The sequence below is a fragment of the Mytilus californianus genome, unplaced genomic scaffold, assembly GCF_021869535.1.
Source record: "Mytilus californianus isolate M0D057914Y unplaced genomic scaffold, xbMytCali1.0.p SCAF_2, whole genome shotgun sequence".
Classification (NCBI taxonomy): domain Eukaryota; kingdom Metazoa; phylum Mollusca; class Bivalvia; order Mytilida; family Mytilidae; genus Mytilus; species Mytilus californianus.
The window spans coordinates 83152427-83179232 of record NW_026262668.1 but is presented as its reverse complement, the minus strand read 5'-3'; the positions used below and the strand labels follow the sequence as shown (position 1 = coordinate 83179232).

Here is a 26806-nt window from a genome sequence, read left to right as displayed (position 1 = left end):
AAAACAACTGCTAGGCATTTTTCATGGAGTATCATTTTCACATGTTATATGTTTATTGATAGTACGGAAGTACACATATTTGTTTTGTGTTTGTTTACATCAACACGTGTTTCAGAATGTATGTGATGTTCATAATGGTTTTTCCATTGGATGTCATTTGTCGCATTTCAGGTATAATTCTCCGTTTTATTAAGGTATCCACGTCTCGTACGATATAACTCGTTGATGGACTGTTCTAAAATTTCGAAATCTTTGAACCATTTTTTTTACGGACATACAAAAAAAAAAAGATTTTTTTTTTACAAAATTCATAATTTTTTCTATCAAATTTTATAAACTCTCTTTTTGCATGATATTTGTGCGCTTTAGTGAAAATAGAGTGGTCGAATAATAACAGTAGTTAACTTTGAAAGGAAAATCGGTAATATTCAGTATGGGACGATTATCCTGGGGACGATTTGACAAATCACAATTATAATACGCACGTTGATTTCCTTCCCCAAGACTAAACCATCCCCTTGTCAACGAACAGACGCTTATTTCAATGTATCCAAAGATAAACAGTCTGTCACAATCTGAGTAATATCTTTGTGCTGAAGTAGGTTTTCTGTTAGCATAAGCTTGTTTTAATATGATTTTGCAAATAATATTTCTAAAATATTGACGTTTGTATTTGAAAACCAAAAACATACAGCCTATTGCTTATCACTGAAATATTATAACTTCGTTTTTCAATCCATTGTGTGTCAGTTCAATTTTCCCAAAACCTTACAAGATTTCATTGTAATAATGTGAAGAGTGATTTCCAAAAATCCACTATCGCGGAAAAAGAGGAAGAGGTTGTGAATACGACCATTGGGACAAATCCGTCGTCATCTATGATACAGATATACCAATTCTTAAAAGAGTCCAAAAGTGTCTCTTTCAATGGATGATACATCGTTTGATTAAAGATAACTTAGTTTCATATAAAAAACTCATCAAAGAAACCAGGTCTCTAATTGGGTACTTCAAACGCGAGTTTCATCTACATCAGATTCATCAGTTGCGCGCCAAACAAAATAGTTGAATGGCCAATAGCATTTACAAAACTGGAGAGCAGTAATAACCAACAATTTCAAAAAGTGTGCTCGAATCTGAGTATATCCCTCGATGCTTGTGTGAAGAGAAAGCCTTATTGTTTCGAAAAATTGGAATTTAACGTATCAAGTGATTTAAACGTTTTAAGAAGAGTTAATATATAACAAATTACAAGGAGGCTCATTTTGGGATTTGCTACATGAAATAAAAGTCACCTTCGTATACTATAATTTTATTCCAGATATTTTTGTATTTCAAGCTCTTAATGTCTTTTTTTTTAACTTAATTTTGTTTGGTTTGATACGTTGTCTTCCTAATATGCTAAAAAAGACAAATAAATGACACTTTGTTCATGTTTTTGACTGCTCAAATGTGGACCATTTGTTTATAACCTAAAAAAGATCAAAAGAAATTATTCATAATAATCATAATATTAATTATAATATTATTCTTTATTTTAGAGGGTAACCCAAATAGTTTCTACTAATCTTACATTGGGAGGTTATAAAGTAAGACCAACATGATATATTACATATAAATATAATTACCCAAGCAGTATATAAACATAAGATTCATAGTATTTGTATTAATTAATACTATATCTCGGTGTGGCTTGACGGAGATATATATGCTATTTTTTTTGTACTTTTGGAAATATAGCTCTTCTAATGTTTCGGTTCTTATACATCATTGGCTTTCAAATATTCGGCTTTTAGCGTTCCTAATGAAGGTAAATCCAGAAAAGCGCTTTGGACGAACGAAATTTATCAAGTGTTGTTTTCATTTTTTTATAAAGCATTCAGATATAAATCAACATACAGATGTTGCTGTTTTTATCTTCGTTGGTAAGCTATTCCCTAGAACTGCAGAACTGTATGCAAAATATTTTTTCATTATTTTCGTGTTTGGCCGATTAACTACCAAATTGTTTTTGAGACCGATCTCAAATTTTTTTCATAAATTTCAGAGTTCTGAATATACAACTTTTTAAGATAATCAGGCGTTTTATCGTGTACGATTTCATATACTAGAATTAGTTTAGGATATGAAATTCTGTCTCGGAAACTTAACCAATTTAATCTGTCAAAAAGTTCTCTTGATGGTGTAAAGAAAGAGTCATCTAAAATTATTCACATATAGTTAGAAGTATTCTTTATGTATGCTTTCCATTATGTTATAATTCGGAATAATCGATTTTATAAGTGTATTTTTTTTAATTTTCAATTCGTCAAACGCGATAACCACTCTATTAATTTCAAGACGCCTCCATATCATGTTTATTTCCTTAAATTATCGAAATATTTAATCAGAAAACCAAGCTAAAATTAAATATCATTTGTTGAAGATATCAATGATGGATGAAAATGGCCTTTCGAACAATTTGATGCCTTAATGGACAAAATGTGATTATTAATATTAAATATGAATATTCAGTGCATTTTTTCCTATTTTATGCACAGCGTTGACAAATTTTATAAATTTTCAATATGAATATATATATTGTATCTAAATATTTATTTCTTTATAATATTACCTAAATTGGATTTATGGAATTTACGATCTTCGGCGATGGTATAGGTTGCCATTGCACCTTTCCACATATTTTCACCTACATGGTCACTCAATAGCCATGTACTAGCATGGTCAGCTAACATTTCTGCTGTAATAGATGTTCCTGCCTCATTACTTATTACACTTGTGCGTTTGGTGTTACCACACACGTTCGTAGTAAGTGCTTGGCCATTGAATTTTACGGAATGCTGAGAATTTTTGTCCCCACTTGACATAATATACCAAGAAACCTGTTCTCCGACAGATATATTCATTGCAGGTGTATTGAAATAGATGAATCCATTAATTGCGTGCATTTGGTTTGATTCGACAAAAGCTGGATCATCACAATCTTTTCGGCCAGGTGCGTATAAGCGAGTATTTAACTTGAAAAAGTGACTCTTTGTTTCATCGTAGGTCTGAAAATTAACAGCAAACTCACGATCAACATTATCATTCCTGTTACCATTCTTATCAAGTACGCCTTTTCTACAAACAACCAAAGGTCCGAAAAGGCCAGTATTAGAGTCTTTCAGAGGATTAGTTGTAGAATCATAGGATCGCCCAACGCAATTCGGGTCATTTGCACAAGGACCCGATCTTTCTGGAACATACCATCTAAAAGTTGCAGTTTGACCAGGTGGAACACCATTTTCTGATTGAGCACGAACCATGTGGTTATCGCCTTTAAGATTTCTCATATTGATTGTATTTGGAAAATTAACCATATTCTTATATACTATTTCAAGGGTATCGCCAACTTGAACTCGGACGAATGGTCCCATAGTTCCCAGATGGTAGTCTCTAAAACTTCGTTTAACTAAATGCTTAAATGAAGCGTCGGTAAATTCTCTGTAAACCGCTTTGGTATATGTTGTTCCAATGAATTTTTTAGTGTTCCTTACATATAAATGACCATCCCTGAAATATAAAAAATGCTTGAGATTGAAAGTAGTTGGAAAAGGTAAAAAAAACATGAGATTGAATGTAGCTTAAAAAGTTAAAAGAAAAATGAGTGAAAACAGTTAAAAAATGTAAAACAAACATGATTCGTAGTTGGCAAAGGGAAAACAAACATAATAGCAAAGTTGAAAAGAAACAATAAAAACCTCTAAAAATTAAAATCCTAGGATGAATAAACACTTGTATAAATGAAAAGTAATATTATCAAAATGAACAGGAACAGAATACACAAATCAATGTTAGGACAAAAACAGTAGTACACATATCGCAACGCAATGCTCTGTAGTCGTAAATCAATTATTTCTTCATGTATATTTCTGTAGCGAAGCAATTGTTAGTTTCCTTCAATTTTCAAAACAAATCTCTATACCTGTATCGTTATTCCCGTTAGAAATTTTGGCAAAAATTTAGGAGACATTTATTAATGCAAGATATAGTATCTTCTTTGGCTTGGATCGGAAAATTTGTATGAAGTATTGCATAAGTATTTTCATTAATTTACTAATAATACAATTGTGTTGTACTAAAAGAGAGGCGAAATATACCCAAGGGACATTCAAACTCATAAGTCGAAAAGACACTGACAACACCATGCCTAAAAAAGAAAAAAGACCAACAGACAACAGACGAACCATAGTACACAAAACAGAACATAGAAAACTAAAGACTGAGCAACACGAACCCCACCAAAAACTGGGGGTGATTTCAGGTGCTCATATCTTTTGAAGTGGAAGTCATATCTATTAATGATTTTACAGTTCCATGTTCAGTGCTGATGATAAATTTTAAATAAATAGATCTCAATTTTTTTGTTTTATAAAAATTAAAAGTTGTCTCACGTTTTTGGATTTCGAAGATCTTCAAGTGTGACAGGATGAATTTTTCTTTGAGCATATTCCCATTCAACAGGTACAGCAGCTATGTAATATCTCCATAGTTTACCAACTGGCCGAATTGACTTTGGAACATATGGTTTGCGTCCACAGTCTTTAACAATGTATTTAGCGACCATTCCATCTTCTTGTAAATTTGTCTGACCACTCTTAATCAGCCAAATCCCTAAATGTTGATACAAACAATTGATGAGAAAAGAATTTATCGATACCGAATGAATTATAGTACTGACATTGGAAGGCAGACTGCATATATGAATGGCAATAAGCTGGAAAACAATCCCGAAGACGGCGTTTGACAACAATAATGTTATGTTTAACGTAAATTAAATGTATACCGCCATCTTGGATTTAAAAAAAACAAGACTCAGTTGGTCTTATTCTTTGCTTAAATCTGCAAATATCCGCATAAAAATATCAGCACAAGTGTTATTCATATTGTATTATAATGTGAAGCTTGTAATATAACACCTGTAATTCCGACTTAGCGTGACTAACTTGTAAATAGTAGGGTTATATTAATACCTATTGTCAATTTCAAGTTTCTGCATTTAATATATGTCACTGGACGTTAACATTCCATTCAATCATTATCATCGTCTTCAAATATTGCTATTGGTTTTTTTTACACATGTATACACTCCAAGTTATCCCTCTGTTACCTCATTTATATAAAAGGTTATATATATATATATAACATAGATGTTTAATACAAAGGGAATTCTAAAAAATGAAAGTCCATTAGGCTGACATAGTTCGATAATGTTTCGAATTATATGCAAACTGAGCAAAAATAATAACTGCCATATTCAAAATTCCTGACATCGGCGGTTCATTTTATGGATTAGAAAACAAAGAGAACAATCGGTATCTCAATAAATATAGCTACGTCTCAATCAAGCATCATAAATTGATTTCAGAATATTCAAGATTTACGACTTTTCTTGAATAAAAAGATGTGGGCTGTGATTGCCAATGTGATAAACTATGCAGAAGACACACAATTAGCCCAATTAAGTTTTGTGTGTACTTTAACAACTGAAGCCGTAATTCTGCTGTAGTGCAACCCGATCACATCTGTTATAACAAGTAGGTGCATGGGAACCATACCACCTAACTAAATATAAGAGTACACAACAACCCTCTTTGTGTACATAATACGCTCGGGAATATACGTCTTTCTATTTTGCATGGATTATTAGCAAATGCTATATTTCAACTCTAGTCCTAAGCAAAGCCGCTTTTTTTATCTGACAAAATTATTTCGGATTAAACCATCATACAAGTAAGGAGAGGCTAAGATTTTTAATTCGGGTAGATATTGGCTGACTTTGTGTCATAACCCCGTCCAGTACTTGTTATTTTTCACATAAATCATTTTAATTAAGGAGCCTTGGATTTAATGTCATTATTCAAATTTCGTTTGAAAACGTACACACCAGAGACAATTAGTAACGTTTACATGGCTTAGCACAGCATGTAGGCATTAACCTATCGTCGTCAGATCTAGAGATATGACAACGAGACATTGATTCTACAGATTCCCTAAAATCAATCGGTATCCATAAAAAATATATCATTATTCGTATAACAATTTTGAATTTACACCCACCAAAACAATAAAAACGTCTGGCTAAGTATACCATGCAGGCATTTGGATATATTGAGGGACCATTTATAACAACTCATATAAAAACAAACACTTTCTTTTCATAAGAAAATAAATATGTGAATAAAAGTTCATTTGATGAGGAAAATTAGTCTCCTTTGATCTCGAATTAACTTGTTTAAAAAATCCTCAAACATAATAAATAACTAATTAATTAGCTTAAATTTCTTATGAATGTCAATCCTTGTAATGAAATAAATGATAATTGGGATTCTATTAAAAAAATTTAAAAAAATAACTTCCCGAGAAAGTATCTCCCGGTGATTGCTTTTTGAGTTTGATTACGTATACATCGACAAATTTAAATACAATTTGAAGAATTCCGATAAACTAAATTAAACACATGTAGAATGGTTGCTCAGTCTTTGGTTGAATATGTTGTGGTTGTGGACTGTTGTTTGTCTGTCTTTTTATTTTATAGCCATAGCGTTGTCAGTTTATTTTCGACTTCTGAGTTTGAATGTCCCTTTGGTATCCTTCACCTCTCTTTCAATGCAAATTTGAGCAATTTTTCACGACTTTTAGTTTAAATATTTAAAATGGTGACTCATACTTTTTATCATATTTCTGAAAAAAAGCATGGTAAAATCACAATTTTGGAAAAGTAAAGAAAATTCTATCTGAGGAAATATATACTGATGATCCACAAGAAAGCTATTAAACCAAGAGTTTCAAGTGGTGAAGTTGAAATCGTCCCTTCGCAAATTTTACAGGAGCAATCACGAGTTGGTTGACCGTTATGGAATGTTTGTTTCACAGATGACAACGGGTATGTTCCAATTGTTGAAACTACAATCCCGTCCCATTTTCCCCGAATGTGACCTACCAAATAAGACTTATCACCGAGTTTATACTAACATGAGCAACACAACGGATGAAACATTAGGAGCATGATCTTCTTACCTTTTTGAATCACCTGCGATAACCCCCTGTTTTTGGTGGGGATCGTGTTGCTCGGTCTTTAGTTTTCTATGTTGTGTTTTGTGTACTATTGTTTGTCTGTTTGTCTGTTTCTTTTTTAACCATTGCGTTGTATGTTTATTTTCGACTTATGAGTTTGAATGACCCTCTGATATCTTTCGACTCTCTTTAACAGTACGTCCTCGTCTCACTTGTTTTTGTTTTGACAAACGTTTTTATTTCTATCATTGCTTGCTTCATAAACTTCATAAACAATTGAACAAGATAGAGGAAAATTAAAAAAAAAGCTTTTTTTAGGTTAAAGTAGTTTATATTTTAAGGGTAGTCAAATGAGATAGAATTGACTGGAGGCGTTTTACATAAGTTCGAGTTCGTATCTGTTGTGGCTTGTCAAGGCTGTGTTTTAAGGGCATGGGATGAGCTTGTATAAGATAAATTTGTTTTAGAATATGATTCGTGTAAGTATGATGAACCAGTTTACATGAAGGGACCTACGATTCTCAGAAATATTTTTTTTCATCAGCTCAAAATGATCACCTGCTTTATTTTTTAAATAAAACATAAGATAATATAGACATTATAAAAATGTGAAAACTTTTAAACTATGAAAATGTAAAAGAATAAATGGTACTTCCATATCATACCTTTAGTTTAGAAAAAAGAATTCTTAACATTAAAAGAACTTCTCATAGAAAATCAACACACATTAAGATAACTACTATGTATTGCAGTGCATTTGATATTCCTCTTACTTACCAATATTATCCGGTGTCATGGTAACTGTGACTGCTTCTCCATTCCCAACAGTTAGTGCATCGACATTCTGTCCATTATATCCCACACTGTTACCCTCAAAGATTATAGACTGATACATATCTTTACACCCTGCAAATCCTAAGATACAAAATATGACTGTTTCGCCAGCACACATTTCCAGTCCTTTGACATTTCCATACTGCAACCCATTTATTGCTATACAAATATACAGATTAGAAATGAATTAGGTATACTTCCTTTCATATATTTAAGAGATCAGGAAACAACAAGTACCAAGTTACCTTCAATTTAATATATTTAGACATCTTTTGATAATGTTAGAAAATGGTTACAAAATGTACGCATCTTCTCATGTCGAACATGAAAGGTAAACAAAGAAGATTTTTTTGTCAATCTTATACACGGCTTTTACATGCAGGTCTTTCCAAACAACGTCAAAATACTTGCTCAGTGTTCTAAATTGTTCACGAAATCTCTTTGCAAAAAATAACTTCTAATGTACTATCAATTCAGGGCTTTAGAACCACTGAACAATTGCATATTCTATCGACAGTATCAGTTGTGGAGACAAAAACACTTTCTGAGAGTATGTATAAATTAAGTCTGTCGTGCAATACTATTAAAAGTATGTTGCTTCTCTACACTTGAAACAAGTATTTCTCACTCTTAACTTAAACACAAATTTAAAGATTTTTCATGAACAAGAATTGGCAACTAAGAAACAAATATCCTGTTTTAGGAAGTGATAAATCAGATATTGTAAAATGTACTCTGATTCAAATCAAAGATCTCTTAAACTGACACTATCAAAATGCTTGATTTTTTATTGACAACATATCTGTTATGTTTAGACGACTGTTATTTCAAGTGTCACCCGACGTTCCAATTTTTCCCTCTTCCTATATACTATATAAATAAAAACGAATCTTTGCGATCAGAAAAGAGAACTTCTGTGTGATAAGATTATGTGGTAGTTAAGTGTTCAGGGTCGAAAAATTGTAACTGGAAACCAAATTGAACGAACCATTAAAAGCACGTTTTTTATATACAAGCACCCCATGAGTATTAGACAAATTTGAACGTGTTTTCGTGTTATTTAGTAACCAATACATAGTAGAAACATTCAAATTTTCAGATCACGCATTAAGCTGAGGTGGTGCTCTAAACTAATTATTTGAAAAAAAGTTTACCCTTTTCGAGATCATGGTCCCCTTTCAAGATGTTAATGTGGCTCATGTTTCCCCCACTTAAGTTTTTTGTGAAGGACTATGGAGATTTGATTAATAGATAAACATATTCGGCTTATCTGTTTTGCTTATGGTGATTCTATCTGACTTTTTATTTTAAATTTTGTATTTTCTCTTTGTATCTTTGTTAATATTTGCACACATTCAAGTTCAACACCGTGTATGGGATATTTACTTGGAAATCGTGTAACTTTCGTCGGCCTATGAACAGGATGCATCCCTCTAAATGGAGTACCCAAACTTGTCTTTGTGTTGTAAACTGCTGCTTGAAGGAAAAACTGTTTGTCAAATCCAACCTACAAAACAAAAATCAACAACACTAGTGACTGACTATTAATTCCGGAAGATTACGAAAGCTATTACTACCAGTGAAATGAGATTTTACTTTAAAAAATATAAGTAAATCACCGGGAACTTCTTTTGTGTTTTTTAAAAAGAGGTAAATAGTTATATTCTTAACAAGATGAACTGTCTATTGCTTACTTATGATACCGTGCTTTAAGTATTCGGTAAAGAGGAAGATGGATAATAAACAGCAGAAAATGTGACTCAAATTTCAATCATGGCCAGTATGTGTCAAAATAGATGAATAATCGTTAAATAAAAAGTTGATAATGCATCGAAATGAAATGCAGTAATGCATGCTTACGTCAAGTTGGATGCATAATTTTACCAAGTTCTGATTTGTATTTTCTTGTGAAAAAGCGAGGCAATTTCATATATGGTCATTATGTACAAGAATATATAATTATCGGTAAGGTTAGGAAGGTTATGATCGATAGACATAAAAACACATTACAACATGCTCACACATAGCTTGATACAAAATGTCAAGAAGCTCTGATTTGTAGTTCCTCAAACAAATGGGGCGAGATTTTCATGGGACGGTCACACATGGACGGTCGTACAAATATACATCTTTCAGCAGGAATGCAAAATCTACATTTAAACTAAATTCAATCTAGCTCTAAAACAAAACCCGTGTTATCAATAATATGTTTAGCTTTTATTCCTTTAAAAGTTAAAAATAATAAATATATTTATACAACTATGAATCAAAAAAGAAGATGAACAGTTGCAGTAGTTCTTGAAAACATTATTTTCCAATAATGAACTACTATGACCGCTGTTCGAATTCCATTCATGTTTGAGTTGAAATTACCATAGTAAAACAAGACTAAAAATAGTATATATCAAAATAACTACATTTACTAAATTAATATCAGAGACAGCTGTAAAGATAACTTCAAATTATATCAATATCCTCGTACCTACATATTCAAAATGGTGAATTTATGTGTTCAGTTGATAGATAAATAAAACTACAATTCTATTATTATAGTGCATAAATCCATCAAACGTCGTCACGATCTGCTTTGTTTATGCAAATACATTTCAATAAATACATGCTTTAATATTTACCTGTTTTCCCTTACATGATAATCCTCCACGTTTACATATAGTCAATGGTCCTGTCAATCTAAAATTAACATCTTCGGCATACCCTTCGCCTGCAGAATGATAGAATGAGGAAAAGCACCGCTGTCCAGACTTAGAATTTGGCGAAACATTATCCCGAATTACGAACCTATATAATTTTGTCTCTCCTGGCATGGTAAGACGACCGCATAATTTCTTACCTAAAAAAAATTTTTTAGTTTTAGTTTGATAGAATTCACGCAAAAGGGACCCTTGATACATCGGGTCATTTTGTAATGGCCCACAAAATGTTATGTCTAAACTATGTATTTTCCAATTAAACAGAGTCACCACGAAATGTTCCTTCCGACTGTTAAGTCTGTATTGAAGCACACTGCTGCTTGAATAAACACAAAATTATGACCGTTCGGAATAAAAGCCTGTCTTTGTGTTCAATAAATACCGTGAAAAGAATGCTTTTACTAATTGTTTGCAATGTCCTTTTGAAGGATGAAATTGTAGTTCCTACTTAACATCATCTTTTATTCAAGTAGCAATGTAACGTTTACTCCCTCATATCTATCCTGCTCCAGTCAAATGGAGGCTTAATTTCCAATTTTAAAACCATGAATTTGCTATCAAGATATTTTTGCTGGCATTTTTCTGGAGAGGTAAAGAGTGCCCCAATCGCTTGTTACAATGAGGTTTTTAAAAATGAAAATTATTATAAATTGATACATCAATTATGCACAAAAAGTCACTGTTCTGATGTATACAAATGATTCAAAATGGAACTTTTCATGTAAATTCTACTGTCAATGTTTTTTTTATTTGTTTACAATTGATACGTCAAATAACATCCCTCCATTTCAAGAATTCAAAAAAAAAAAAAAAAAAAAAAATCAAGATAAAACGATGAGTAGTGCGTTTTTCTCAATGCTAGCACCAATGCTTATAAGGTAAAAAACAATGATATATACATACAGATTCTATTACTGTTGCATTACCAACTTAATCACTCAAGGCAGTTAGATTTGTATCGAGCGAACATAATGAAGCTTCTTTTAAGGCACGTTGCGTTCGGTTGCTATATATATTTAGACATTAATACGATTTCCATGGTTGATGCTGATACTATTAAACAGTTAGTACCTAATAACACTGACTACTGATCTAATAGTATTGTCAGGTACCTAGCAGTTAACAAGCAGTGGTATCGAACCAGGGCTTATAAAAGAAAATAACGCTTTCTAAATTGATGCGTCCGAAACATATTTTTTTACCTTCATCAGGAATGCCTAAAACCAATAGTTTTAAAGCCAAGGATGTATAAGTACTTGAAATCGTGATGAACTAAATGACCAAAAGGGATATAAAAAATATGTCATCTTAGGCATGTGTTTAATTTGCCGTCAACTTAAACATACCTGATTAAGATGAAAATTAATCAAGGGATACTGTCACGTGCTCTGAAATCAGAATTAAACTTTGATAATTAAAGATCTAATAGGTTATAACTTACTTTTTCTATTGTTTCTATATAAAATTCCTTCAAATTTTTTTTCAATATCAATGCCTACAGGAACAAAAGAAGCTTTTCGATTCCTTAATTTGTTTTTCAAAACAACTTCCAAGACGTCACCAACTTCCGCATAAACGTGTGGTCCAAAGTCGCCAAAATGTTCTGTTTCTGCAGTTTTTGCGACAGGAGTTGTAAATGTTCCATCGGTATACTGTGTAAATCGTCCGTGGTGTATATTTCCTGCATTAAGAAATTTCTGTTCTCGTCTGAAATAATGAAATTAAGTATATTGAATAAATGTACATATGCTATATTTTTGAAGACCCATTGTCTATAAGAAGTTATTAGAACTTTCAGTTTATTTTTTATTGGTTTGTTTGATTATGCTTATTCAAAATGAAAATTAAATCTTAAAAAGAATGGAAATGTGGAAATGAAATGTCTGTATTTAGATTAAGTTCAAACATTTTACGTCTTTTTTTTTAATATATTTTTAATATGAATAAACAGAAATGTTTCACTAAAGTAAATGAAAGCAAGCAAATGACAGAAAATAAACAGAAAACGAAAAAAAACCAACCCCATAAAACATTGGGATAACACTAATTGCTTATGTCAATACTTGAAGCACAATTTCAAAATTTGTTAGCTATTTGAATACACTGTTGACACATATATATGTTTCGCCTTTTTGTAATGTTGATAGTATCATGCAAATATTGAACAACAATTAAACAATACACAAGTGATGGTACATTCTGCAATCTCTTCTTCGCCCCGAGTATATGTTGATTGATTGATTGGTTTTAAACGCCACTTTTAGCATTATTGTAGTCGAGCGCACCTACCACGTGCGCACAACCTCAGTGTTGACAGGTTTGTGATAAAGAAATTTAACTACTTGCCAACCCTCCCCTACCACACCCACGATAATAGAAAAGGTTTGTTAAAACCTAAAAAAAACTATCAAAGATGACACCATCACAAAATGTTGATAAAGCTAAGGTCTACTGAAGCTATTGCTAGGTATGACAACCGACGAGATTTTCAATATTTGACAGGCATATAATTAAATGGTAGTGTTATACTATAATTGCCTCAAGCACTATACCATACCATTTTTAATTCCGTTCGGTGAATGTAAAAAAGTTGTACAGAAAAGGATATAATTAAAATCAGTGCTAACACTAACGTACGATTTAATACCGGTATTGTGGACAACAAAAACATATTTACATGTAAACCATGACCAAAGTATATACCGCATAAAAGAATGCTTGCAGTCGCTGAAAGCAAGATCAAAAAACTTAATCTTATATTGAAACAATTCATCATACACGTCAATATCGGTGTCTATACTTGGAAAACAAGAGTCATACAGCAAAGTAACAATGGACGCCGACACGATCTGGGATGCAACACGTACATTTGTGTGGAAAAAAAACACAATAATTAAACAACAACAACGTGATAGTATTTCAACAACTTAAAATTGCATCGTACTTTTGTAAGTTGGATACAGAAAACATCGATATCTTATCCCGGCCTCGTTAGGCATTAGTAGTATATAATCAAATAGAACTAGTTAGTACTTGTTAGTAAACTGCATTTTGAAATGTGCATTACAATATTAAAATGTTTCCACTGTTTCCATAGTATGGTTCAATAAAGAAAGACCGATATTTTAGAGAAAGAAGAAGAAATGAGAAAAGAAAGGAAACATTGTGATAATATATTATATACTAAGTGTTTACGTAAAAAAAGATACTAAAAGCACAATTTCAAAATGTGTTAGCTATCTAACAAAATTGTTCACTGATACAGAGATATGTCTCGCCTGTTTGTAATATTGATAGTATTACTCAAATATTCAGTTCAAATGCCAATATTGAAACATGTAAACGATGCAAAAAATTCAAAGTCAATGAACTATTACTTGGGTAACAGGACCAAATAACTATAGAAATGAGAAATGACAATACTTATAAAACTACATACCAAATACCATTAACTAATCACAAGTGGTTCACTTTACATTTACCTGAACACAAACTTTAACTGGTAACCAATGTTAAAGTTTTAGTCAATGATAGTCAATGAAGGGGTGGGACCATTTAATGTCTCAATAGAAAATGCTAATACATCTACATACCAAAAATTCATTGACCTACCACTAGTGGTTTCCTTCAAACTGACCTAATCACAAACTAATACATGTAAAGTAAGAAAACAACTCAAAGTCAATAGACCATGACTGAGGGGTAGGGACAAAGAATCTCGAAGCAAATAAGATAAGCCATGCTTATACAACTGCATAAAAAATATCATTGGCCTACACATACACTGACCTAATCACAAACTAATACATTGTTTACGCCGCCACCGACACCGGAAAAAGCATACTTTGTTGATGTGGTTCATAAGTGTTTCTCGTTTCTCGTTTTTTATATAGATTAGACCGTTGGTTTTCCCGTTTGAATGGTTTTACACTAGTAATTTTTTGGGGCCCTTTATAGCTTACTGTTCGGGGTGAGCCAAGGCTCCGTGTTGAAGACCGTACTGTGACCTATAATGGTTTACTTTTATAAATTTTGACTTGGATGGAGAGTTGTCTCATTGGCACTCATACCACATCTTCTTATATCTATTAAGTCTCCTTTTTTGATTCCGTCAAGGCGACACAAACATTAATCCTTTTTTGTTTTTTTTTCAGTGAAAACAATATATAATTTGTTCAATAAATACAACTTTTATCTTAAAATCTAAACAGTTAAGAAGTAGAGCTTTCAATGACTTCAATATTTACTGGTATTAAGAAGGCGTATGCACTAACCTTAAAGGGAGGATTGGAACAGCACAGCTTTCCTACGTTTTTTTTTCATTACGTTGGACTGAACATTAGTCTTCAGACAATTCAACATAATAATTCCAAACCATTTATATAAAATGTATAAGTTTTTCAAAGAAGGTTATAAATGATTTGCGACGATGCAAAAACTAAACTGTAGAATATAAATGAATATCTTTAACTGATGAATTCAAAATATCAATATCTATTCAATTTAACAAATATATACTGAATAAGCTTCATGTAAATTATTAAATAAAGAAATATGAAATTTTATAGTTTTAAACAAGGGAAATAACAATTACATAATTATACGTACTGTCTGTTACAATATATGATAATGATAATTATATGCACACTGTGCCTAAACTACCCCGGCGAAAAATGTTTGGACTCAATAGTATCTAATGTCCAGTACGGTGACGGACAATCAACAGACAGAGAAAGGTAGAAATTCTGTTTATTTATATGTTGTTTTAATGATATTGAAAAATATACATACACATATAACTATTTTCGATAGTGTGATGTAATATTTTCTACCTCCGATCTAGATTTATGAAAAAGGCACATCAAAATGTTGAATTGAGTGAACCTTGCCTCGAATTTGTTTAATTTCTCTTTAAATTGAGCACATTGTAGAGGGAGGGGGGTCGGAGGGGTCCTGATCCCGAAATCCCGGGCTTTTTTTTTTTTTTTTTTTTTTTTAACGATAACAAATATTCTTATTCAATCATTTCCTGATATATAAATACCTAAGTAGCCCAGGTCGCATACTTAGGGGCCCCTGTATTTTAACAGCCTCACTTGACCAGGGAAAAAATCAAATGAATTTAAACTTACAATAGATTTACATACATATATTTAAATAACCAATACAATCGATTTTACCTGTTAAGCATCACTGTAATACATAATCACTATCGTATATCCGGTTCACTGACTAACATGTGTTTATTTAAACGTGAAAACTATATATTTGATTGAGAAAATTTGAATTGGAAATTATTGATGTGATTGAACAAAAATTGAAATTATTCTGTAATATATAAGTATGGATTATAAAAGGATAAAGCACATGTGGTAAGTACTAATGTATTAAGAAGCATGATATATGTGGTAATTTACTAATATACATAATATGCACAGACATAGATTCAAATATCGATTACAATACAAATATTTCTTTCTGTAAAAATAACTTATTGTTCACTACGTTCTTTCTAAAATACAATAAGATTATTATATATGGAATCGAACACACCTTTAGTTTAGAGCAGTAGAACTTAGTATATCTTCTTATATTTTTTCGATAAAGAGTTCAATTTTTGATCTGCATATATACTTTATATCCGAGCGTAGCAAGAGTAGTTTTAATTCGTTTTTCATTTGCAATTTCAACAGGCTTTGTATAGACTGCATATTCAGTTTAATTTTATCGAATTTGCATTTATTACGTATTTTCCAAATAGCCCATTTAAAATAAAGTATTATTGCATTAACAATTATATTATTCGAATTATCTGTACAGATTCCTATTAAAATATCTTTTTCAACGAGCGTCTCGTTATTTATTAGGTTACAAAGTTGTAAATTTCTGACAACTGTTTCTATCAATGGTTTAACATTATTACATTGATAAAGTAAATGCTCGAGTGTTTCAATATTATTATTTTCATCACATAAGTGACATTTTCCATTTGACATATGCATTATTTGCAGCCTCTTTTCGGTATATATAATTCTGTGTATACATTTCCATTGAAATTCTTTAACTTTTCTATTAATATCCATTTTACTGAGATTTATCCAAATTTTTTCCCAATCTATATACTCGCTATACAAATTTTCCCATTTTGTTTGACACTTAGGGGTCTCAGTTATGTTTATGTTTAACTGTAGATATTTTAATGTCAAATCTTTGATTTTAATGATTTTATTATCTGGATTTAGAAATTCAAAGATTTCAGAAATTTTGATTTTGTGGCTTTTTAAAGTGCGTTGAACATCGTTGTTTTTTAAAATCTGCACGAATGTTTGTGGTATGGAACTTTTAATTCGCGAGTATTCCGAAATACAATTACGTTTATCTATTAGTTGTTGATATGTTTCATTGCACGATTTAAAATCTTTGGTATTATTGTCCCATATATCACCAATAGTTTTTATTTGACTTTTTGAAAAAGAAGAATAAAATAAAGATTTGCCCTGAAATAAAATATTTGAGTTTCCAAATAATCGCTGTTTCTTTACTTCCATTTCGTTAAAGATACCCTGTGTGATACTTGTCAATTTTGACCACGATTGTAAAGCGCTTTTGTAATAATGTGGTAGGTTTTTGATCTCAAGACCTGAAAGGTCAGAACATCTACACAAAAAAAGTTCATCTGCAAATTTCTTATCGTATTTTTTTAACCAAAATTTACCTATTGCATTCCAACTAGATAATGGCTTGTGTAATATCGAATATAACGATTTGATATATTTACTTTCTATCCAACTATCCAAATTTACCATCCCTATGCCCCCCTTTTTAACATCTAAACAACAAACCTTACGGTCTACTTGATTCACTTTACCATCCCAAATAAAATTCCATATTATCTTATTCAAATCTTTTTTGTATTTTTCAGGTATACCTCTTATTTCTACCTCATAACCACACACTGAAATAATTAAATTTTTAACAATAAGGACTTTTCCCGTGTATGTCAATTTTCTACTTTTCCAAACGTGTACACAATTTTGTACTTTTTCTAATATTGTTTTCCAAATTTTGTCATTATCAATGTTATAACCATGGTGAATACCTAGTGTTTTTATGTTATCTGTTGTCCAGCTTATCTTTTGAAAAGTAGGCCGTTTGTGTTTATTTGCGCCAATATTTATTCCCTTAGTCTTTTCGTAATTAATTTTAGAACCCGATGCCTTTTCATATTTGTCTAATATTTCAAAAGATTTTCTAAAAGAAATTTCATTTTTATTAAATAATTGTGTGTCGTCTGCAAACATATTCAATTTGGTTTCTAGTAGCTCCCCATTTTCTTCCCCAGGCAATATAATGCCTTGAATGTCTTTTTCTGCCCTTATTGCACAGGCCAAGGGCTCTGCCTGTAATATATATAAAAAAGGGGCTATAGGACACCCCTGCCTGGCTGATCTAGAAATTGAAAAATATTTTGAGACGTAACCATTTGTTTTGATACACGTCTTTGCACGTTTTAATAGCATTTGAACCCAACCACGGAAATTGTCTCCAAAATTAAATTCCTTCATAACGAAGTCTAGCCATCCCCATTCCATCCTATCAAAGGCCTTTTGTTGGTCTAAAAAGACAATCATACCCTCTTCATCTTCATCATCAATATATTCTATGATATCCTGTATCATTCTATTCGCTTCCGTTATATGTCTGCCTTTTACAAACCCTTTTTGGTCGGGATGAATAAGCATTGGAAGGACTATTTTTAGTCTTTCTGCTAGTATTTTTGCTATAATTTTATAATCGCAATTCAGTAGTGTAAGAGGGCGCCAGTTTCGTATATTTTCTCGTTCCCCGCCCTTAAATAGTAATGTTAAGACTCCTTTATATTGTGAGTCCGACAATGTTTTTTTATTAAATATTTCTTGCAATAACGTACAAAATTCTTCTTGTATGATATTCCAAAATATTATATAAAATTCAGATATGATCCCGTCCTCCCCTGGGGATTTATTTGTTTTTATAATTTTTAGAACTTTCTTTATTTCCTCCGCGGTAATATCACGGTCTAGTAATTGTTTGTCGTCGTCATTTAGTTTGTTTTCGATGTGGCTTGTTAAATCTTGAGCACTTTCCAAATGCCATCCCTCGGAGCTAAATAAATTTGAGTAAAATTTAAGTTGTTCATTTAGTATTTCGTCTATATTGTATTTATAATGCCCATTTTCTGTTTTTATTCGACTCCATAATTTATTTTTTCCGTTTTGCTTTTCGAGATTGAAAAAGTAGCTTGACGATTTTTCCCCTTCTTCCGCCCATTTTACACGCGCCCTTATTTTTGACGCCTCTGATTTGTTCTCATAGTAGTTTTTAATTAGTGATTCTATTTCTGATATCTTATTTTCAACCTCCCCAGACGTGATACTATTTAATTTGAGTTTTTCTAATTTCTGTTCAAGGTTAATAATATAACTTTTTTGAGAATTTTTGTTTAAGGTTTTACTTACTTCCATTGTTAACTTTTTTATTTGTGATTTTGTTACATCCCACCAGTCTTGAATTTTTTCGAACCTATTTTTTTCATTTTTCCAGGTTTCCCACCAAATTTCAAATGCATTTTTAAATTCTTCACTTTTTATTGTATTTATATTCATTATCCATGTACCTGGGCCTCTTTGTATTTCGTCAAGTTTTAATTTGAACGACACAAGATCATGATCGCTAAAAGGACAATGCGAGATACCAACATTGTGAACTTTATTTGAAAGACTTTTATCACAAAAGATATAGTCTATTCTAGACTTAGAATTTCCTCTCTGAAACGTATACCGTTTGTCTTTTGGATATCTGTCCCTCCATATATCTGTTAGATCATATTGTGACAATAAAAAAAGTAATTCCTTTGTACCAATATCATCACGAGAATGAGAAGGATTTCTATCATTTGTTTTGTCAAGAGTACAGTTAAAATCCCCTACCAAAATATTGTAATGATCTACACTATCGTCTTTAAAATTACCAAAACATTTATGAAATGATTCAAAAAGCCGTTTCCTCTCGATGCCACTATTGTTGGCATATATATTTGATATATGATAAAATGCACTTTCCGTTTTGATGCTGCATTTTATTATTCGACCGTTTTGCGAGTTAGTATTATCAAACACAACTTCGCCGGGACAACTTTTGGTTTCTAAAATAGAGACACCACGCGAATCACTGGTTCCGCAATTCCAAACACTTTTATTGCCCCCATTTGTCTTCCATTCATTTTGCCACTGTATTATATCATTTACTGTGCAATGTGTTTCTTGTAGACAAATTAAATCATATTTTTTGTTAGCTAACCAATTGAAAACTAAATTACGTTTCTTTTTGTCACGTAAGCCGTTTACATTCAAAGTTATGATTTGGATCGACATTCTTTAGTAGTTTTTTTTTAGAGTACACGATTTGATTTACATTTTAACACCGCTATGCCTCGTTGATTTATTTGAAAGTTCACGATCAACGCTACCGTTTTATGTTTACTTTCAATTTTACGAGTCATTGACCACACATAACAATACACTATTACTGAACACATTTATAATTGTCTACCTAAAAATATAATAATACAGATACATCGACTCAGTTTGAAGTACAATAGATTGAAAAATAATCTATAATAATAATTCAAAGAATGCAATTCAGTAAAATAAAACATATGTACAAATAACATTTTTAGATTGATTTGTTTTTATAGATTTACTTAAAAAGTAACAAATATGATAGTAATTTCGGTTTGTCTATTATCACTCATATTCATTCGGAGAACCTTGTTTACTTTGTTTACTCTCTTTCTCTGCAGACATTGGCGTCAGCGATATGTCACTAAGTTTGCGCTTGGTGTCACCAGGACGAGGTGTGTGCTGGATTTGTGACAGCTTAGGGTGAAGAAATTCACGTAGTTTGACTCGAATTGTTTGAGCCCCTTCAATTGTGATATGAACTCCACTGGTATCTGTTTTTTCATAAAGCGCCTTAACCACGTTACCATTTTTTGTGAATATGTGTTCTACATCTATATAGGTCAGCACTTCATCTTTGAGACATAATTTTTCCAAAAATTTATTAACATGTGTAGCTGTTTCATTTACTGTGTGAATATGGTTACTGTTCCCTTTTCTCGGAATAATACCACACACACCAATATCCGCATTCGGAAATGCTTGTTTGACTTTGACTATAGCTTGTGTTGCAAAAACATTCACCTGATCACTGTCGTGTTTGTTTTTACTCAAGTCATTAGTACCTAAGCTTATGATGACCTTGCCTACATTTGAACCATTGCTTTTCACACGATGGTTTTCAAAAGCCGCACCCAAACACTGATCTATTTTTTCTAGGGTAGCACCATTTATAGAGGCATTGATTAAATTGTCTTCAAATCGATCCACTCTCAAACAATTTGAAGCTCCTAACATTACGTTTGTCCCTTTTGATTTGGTGTGGTATGTATCAGGTGTTTGTAGATGGTTTGTTGCCACTTGTAAGGGGTCAGTGGACTGACTTTCATTTTTGTCGTTTTCTTGAGCTTCTCTACCTTCGAGAATTTCGCTAGCATAATTACCATATGATTTGATCATAGTATGGTGTTTAAAGTCAACGCAGTCATTACGGACATGTCCGTTTTTTTTACAGAAGGAACATTTTGATTCGTTAAGACAGTCTCGTGCAAAATGCCCAATTTCTGAACAGTTATAGCAGCGCTTACTATGATCTGGTTTATCGTTGCAAGCATAGGAAGGGTGGTTTCTTTGTTTACAATGTTTACATTCTGTACGACCATTGTCGGCAAACATTCGGACATCATATCTCCCAAATGTTGTTTTGTTTGGTATTGTCGGAACACAATTAATGATTTGAATGTATCTTGAACCATTTTCTATATTTTTTCCTCGAATATATCCCCGCTTTACTGAACCCGGGACGACATTGCCATACTGAAGCATCTGTGTAGCTAGATAGCAGTCATTTAGTTCATATGGAAGGTCTTTGATTGTTATGTTTGTTATTGTGTTGTCTACATCAATAAATTTGACGCTTCTATTTTTTATTGTTAAATCACACTGTACTAACCTTTCTTTAGCATCTAGGTTGCTTAAAGTAACAACACAGCTTTTTTCAGTCAATTGGATGGATTTAACACTCTCTAATTTTATTTGTTTTTCAAGTTCCTTTATTATTTCATCGTGTGTTATCCCCTTAAAACCACGAGTATAAAAATGAACCGATAGTGTTCTTTGTATATTGGCCATTTTGAAAAACTGGTGAGTTGAATTCAGATGTCGCAAAGATAAAATGTCAATAGAATCTCACTATCTCCTGACTGAGAAAGTCTATAAACACAGAAAATACATAGCAAAATCCTCTATGCATACGAAAATCCAAAAAAAATTTGACTCCAAGACTGTTTTACAACAGAAAATCGAAGATTTATCGGAGCTCAAAAATACACTCACTCTGCAAGTAAGGGAGACATTTGAAAAATGTTCATAAAAGAAAGAAAGAAATTCATCGTACTGCTTTCAACAATGAATAAAAACCCATACTGCATAGAAGCTATAAAAGGCATTTAGATGGCAAATGTAAGTCGAAAGACCTGATTTATGTACAAAATAATTAACGAAACACAGATATGATATACAGCTACAAATGACAACCACTGAATCACAGGCTTCTGACTCAGAACAGGCATATACCAACAAAGAAAAAAATGATTTAAATCGGAGACGTTACTTAAAAACTTGTTAGGCATAAACGCAACGGTAGGGGGTGCAGAATGAACCCATCAAGGTGAGTTAAGTTTGCCATATGGATTGAGAAGTCGTCTCCTTTTTCACAAATTGTGTTATGAATATCATAATTAGAAATTCTTTAATGGTCTTAAAATGACTGATACAATTAAACGAAGAAGGTTAAACAAAGCATATGGCAGTATTGTAACCAGGAATCCTAACTTATCAATCGAAACACACCAACTCTCAAAAAATTACTTATATATGATTTTGGATTGGCCCTTTGTTATTTTTCTTCTCTTTTTTCTCTAAACAATATACAAAATTTCACAAATAGGTAATACCGCTACTATCACATGATTTGTCAGAAATTTTGAAAAAAAGTTCGATTTCCAGTTGTTAGAACACTAGTTAAATTAAACGCTATAATATGATTATACTGTATTAAGCTATAAAAAAGATTGTTTCTATATACTAATGTAATTATATTGTTCAATAACAAAGTGACAGATTTATTTGTAGTTTTTTTTTACATTTAACATAATCTACATTATTAAATATTTACTTACATAGCTCTTTTCTTTGTTAGCTGACCTGCTCTAGCTAATATACCATTTGGTGTAGAGCGAGTTATAATGTCTTCAGCTGCCATATAAATCCGAACAGTTTTACCGGAAGGTATTGTTGTAAGTGGTTTTATCCATGGGCATTGGTTGACTTTCACAAATGCAAACATACCATCTAGAAGATAATAATTTTATTTTCAAAGGCACACATTACACCTCTGGTTCATCATAAATTACCGGGTAATTTTGTAGCGATGTTAGAAGCATATTTAAATGTGATTTTAAAGTGCTTTTCTTGTTAATCTGAATAATGCATGAAATTTTCTATAACGTTGCCTATAAGAACTGCTTTGTAAGGAGGTATACCATCTGCCTTTCAAATTTTAATTTAAAAAAAAGCATCGATAGGTATACGATTATTTAATATAACGACTTATTGTTCCTTTATTTTAGATATTTTAAATAATGTATGAAAAGTTATTGTTTTTGTTATTGTTTTCACTCCTTGCAAAAATAAAGGCACGATTGATTTTCGAAGTCACACACCGCTAAGAATCAAGGAGCAGATGATGTCTTTAAACTTAAAGATAAACTTTACAAAAGACAAATATCTTAGTTAACAACCTTCAACTTTGAAGGGAACAAAAACATGGTTATACTAAACTTTCTACCAATACATTAAGTCTTGTATTTAATTTAAACTTTTAGACCTTTTCGAATAATTACTTTTTTAAACAGCCATTATCAAACTACAAAAATTAATTTTAAAGTGAAATTGAATATTATAGAATCTCTATGGAGACCGATATGCATGAGATAATCAGATCACTATTGACTTCACTAGTCAATGAATTTCAGTCTAATACGGTCATTTTGATTTTTACACTATCAACAAATTGTCAGTCTTTGATTCAATTTTCAAACTTATCCACTGCGGTAATTTCAGTACTGTTCAGACAATTCGCTTACAGTCAGTTCAGTACTGTTCGGAAGCATTTTCGACAATTCGGTATGAAAATAAACTTAGTATAGGTACCAGGATGGAATTTTTGAACGCCAGACACGGGTTTTGTCTTAAACAAACTCATCAGTGACGCTCAAAAGTTAAAAAGGCCAAATAAGTAAGAATTTAAAGAGCATTGAGGATCTTAAATTCCGAAAAATTTTGCCAAATAATGCTAAGGTAATCTATTCCTGGGGTAGAATCCTTAGTATTTCGAAAAAATGAAAGTTTTGCAATTACCTAATTTATAATAATGACCATGATGGTTATGTGTACAGGTAAATAACAGCTACTGAGCAGTCTAAACATAGAATGAACATATCGTAATTGGCGGTAGGCGGATCGTCGAACAACACTGAGTTTACCGCAGTAGATAGGTCAGGAAAATGACTGAAAAATTGAAAATGACGTATAGTTTATTTTTCAATCTTTTCAAGATCTGTTCAGATCGAATGGACCTTTTCAGATCAAAATTGGTTTACTGGTGCGTAGGATTACTAAGGAGATGTGACATGATTGCCAATGAGACAGCTAGCTACAGTACAACCTGTGACATACTCTGAAAATTTTTCACCATCTGCTATGTTGAAAATCAAATGGTGACCATTTATTGGGGGTCATAAAACCTGTGATGTTGGCCATTTATAGGGGACATAAACCATTGGCTGGTGGTCAATCTAGTTAGGTGACATAGAGAGATGCACTGATTTTATCTATTGATTAAAAAAGGTGTGTAAATGACATCCTGCATCAACACTTTACTTGTACAGGTAAATTGTCAGTTATCAATATGTGAATAAGTTTAGTTTAAAGATTGAAATAGAATTTTTTATATATTTATTCATTTCCAAAGGTTAGAGATCATCTACATGCATAGGTAAAAATGCAGTAATTTTCATTTTTGTACATACTAATTTTATCATTCAAAATGTTCATATGATGCAAATTAATTCCCTTTTCTCAAGCAGTGTCAAGTGTATACATTGCAACAAATTCGTTTGAATCTTTTTCATAATGGAAGCTTATGACGTAGACAGTAAGGTGTTTTTATTACATTTCCCCAAGGACTAACTAGGAAAAAAGTCAAATGAAACAGCTTCAATTCAGTTTATGATATTTTGTTTCTTTCGGTGATTTACAAAAGACTTACTTCATTTAATTTTTTTTTCTAAAACTACAACTGGTATACAAAACCTCTTCTAAAAATATAATAATGATTAAAAAATATACATTAAAACTATCTGTCAATGTGGCTTATTTAAAGTTTTTATTTGACTGGCTTCATGGTGTTAAGAAATATAGGTAAACAGACAGAAAGCCACAAAGTAGATAAGACAAAAAGTCAAAGATAAATAAATGACTAGCATTTGAAAAAAAGAGAATCCTTGAAATGATATATTTTTTCGGAAAAAAAAGTTATTGTACACCACGTACATTATAATCAATTGTTATTTTTCATTATAAAATGAATTATTATTAACTTTTAATCATGCAAATGATATGCTAATAGGCACCATGAAGTCAGTAATTTAACAAGCTTGTATTCTTAACAATAAAATGACCATTAACAATTCTTTTACAAAAAATTTTGATTACAAAGATGTTCAATGTATTACTAATCAGGAAAACTACAAATATGATTTTGAAAAAAAAAAAAATTTTTTCAAATCTCAAAACAAGAGTTGTGTCTGTAGTATCACTGAAGAGACTTTAATTTTCCAAATGCCCATCTAGTGCAGATAAGTTAGTATTGTACTTTTTGTTCAGTAACTTTCTGTCCTACATTCAGAATATACTATAGTATATCATGAAACTTAGATAAATCTTCAATAAAAATGCTAATGAAGAATTTCCTCATCTCTAAATATAGTTAATCTTATGAAAGGAACTATTTAAAAAAAAATTGTCTTGTTTGTTGAAACTATTGAAAACTAATCAAATACGACATATTCAGTTTGGTTAATTTCTGTCAGTTAACAGCAAAAATATTCTCCAGGAAAAATAAAGTACACATATATAGATTAAAGTCCTTGATTAAAAATGAATTTAAAGAAAAATATAAGAATATTTTTAGAAATAGAATAAAAAGTTATGATGAAAATAGTAAACTGTTACTTTATAAAAATTTTAAACTAAACTTGAATAGAGAATTTTATTTAGCGTCCAATGACTTTTCTATAAGAAAATGCTTCACTTAGTAAAAAATTAGTAACCATCATTTAGAAATAGAAAAAGGTCTCTATTATAAAATTCCTCCAAAGAATAGAATATGTAAACTGTGCCACTAGCTGGAGGATGAAAAACACTTCCTTCTTGAATGTAAAATTAACAAACAAAACTAAGGGATAATCTATTTGAAAATTGTTTATCCTCTCATAATTATGTCTCTTACCCAAGAACAAAAAGTGAAAGAAATGCTTAACCCATCTTTCATGGAACATGTTAAAAATATTGGCTCCTTTATAAAACAGTCATTAGAACTGAGGACAGAAGTCTTATAATTTTGTTCCATGTGTTCATTCCTTAAAGAATTGTTATTTCTTTGCGTTATTATGTTTGTTTTTGTTATTTTCACAAGATAATCATATTTGTATGACAATAAAGATATTTTAAAATTTTGAAGTAAGGAATATTTTGAAATGTCAATAGAGAAAAAAATGAATTGCCTAAATTTTATAACAATAAAGTCCTAAAGATAATCTTAAACAGTTGTTAATTAATGTTGAATGGATATCAGTACATGTATCTCTAAATCTAAACAATTTTGATTTTAGAAAAAAATATTTAAGAAACACCTTTTCATTTTAAAGGCAATCATTATAAGATCCAGAGAAATTGGAGACTGTGCAAATTGCATTAAATTAT

General features: G+C 31.4%; 1 protein-coding gene across 1 annotated transcript in view; it reads right to left on the bottom strand.

Moving 5' to 3' along the window:
• Window positions 1-1296: 1296 nt before the first annotated feature.
• The window catches only part of LOC127728282 (hephaestin-like protein), a 30989-nt gene continuing 5479 nt past the window's right edge, over window positions 1297-26806 (bottom strand). Inside the window, exons 5-12 of the mRNA XM_052235592.1 lie at window positions 22942-23113; window positions 12043-12308; window positions 10524-10741; window positions 9277-9397; window positions 7834-8049; window positions 4434-4653; window positions 2615-3552; window positions 1297-1472 (exon numbers count right to left, since the gene is read on the bottom strand). Of these exons, the coding sequence (XP_052091552.1) occupies window positions 1447-1472; window positions 2615-3552; window positions 4434-4653; window positions 7834-8049; window positions 9277-9397; window positions 10524-10741; window positions 12043-12308; window positions 22942-23113 (2177 nt within the window). The 3' untranslated portion in view covers window positions 1297-1446. The remainder of the gene's footprint in view (window positions 1473-2614; window positions 3553-4433; window positions 4654-7833; window positions 8050-9276; window positions 9398-10523; window positions 10742-12042; window positions 12309-22941; window positions 23114-26806) is intronic.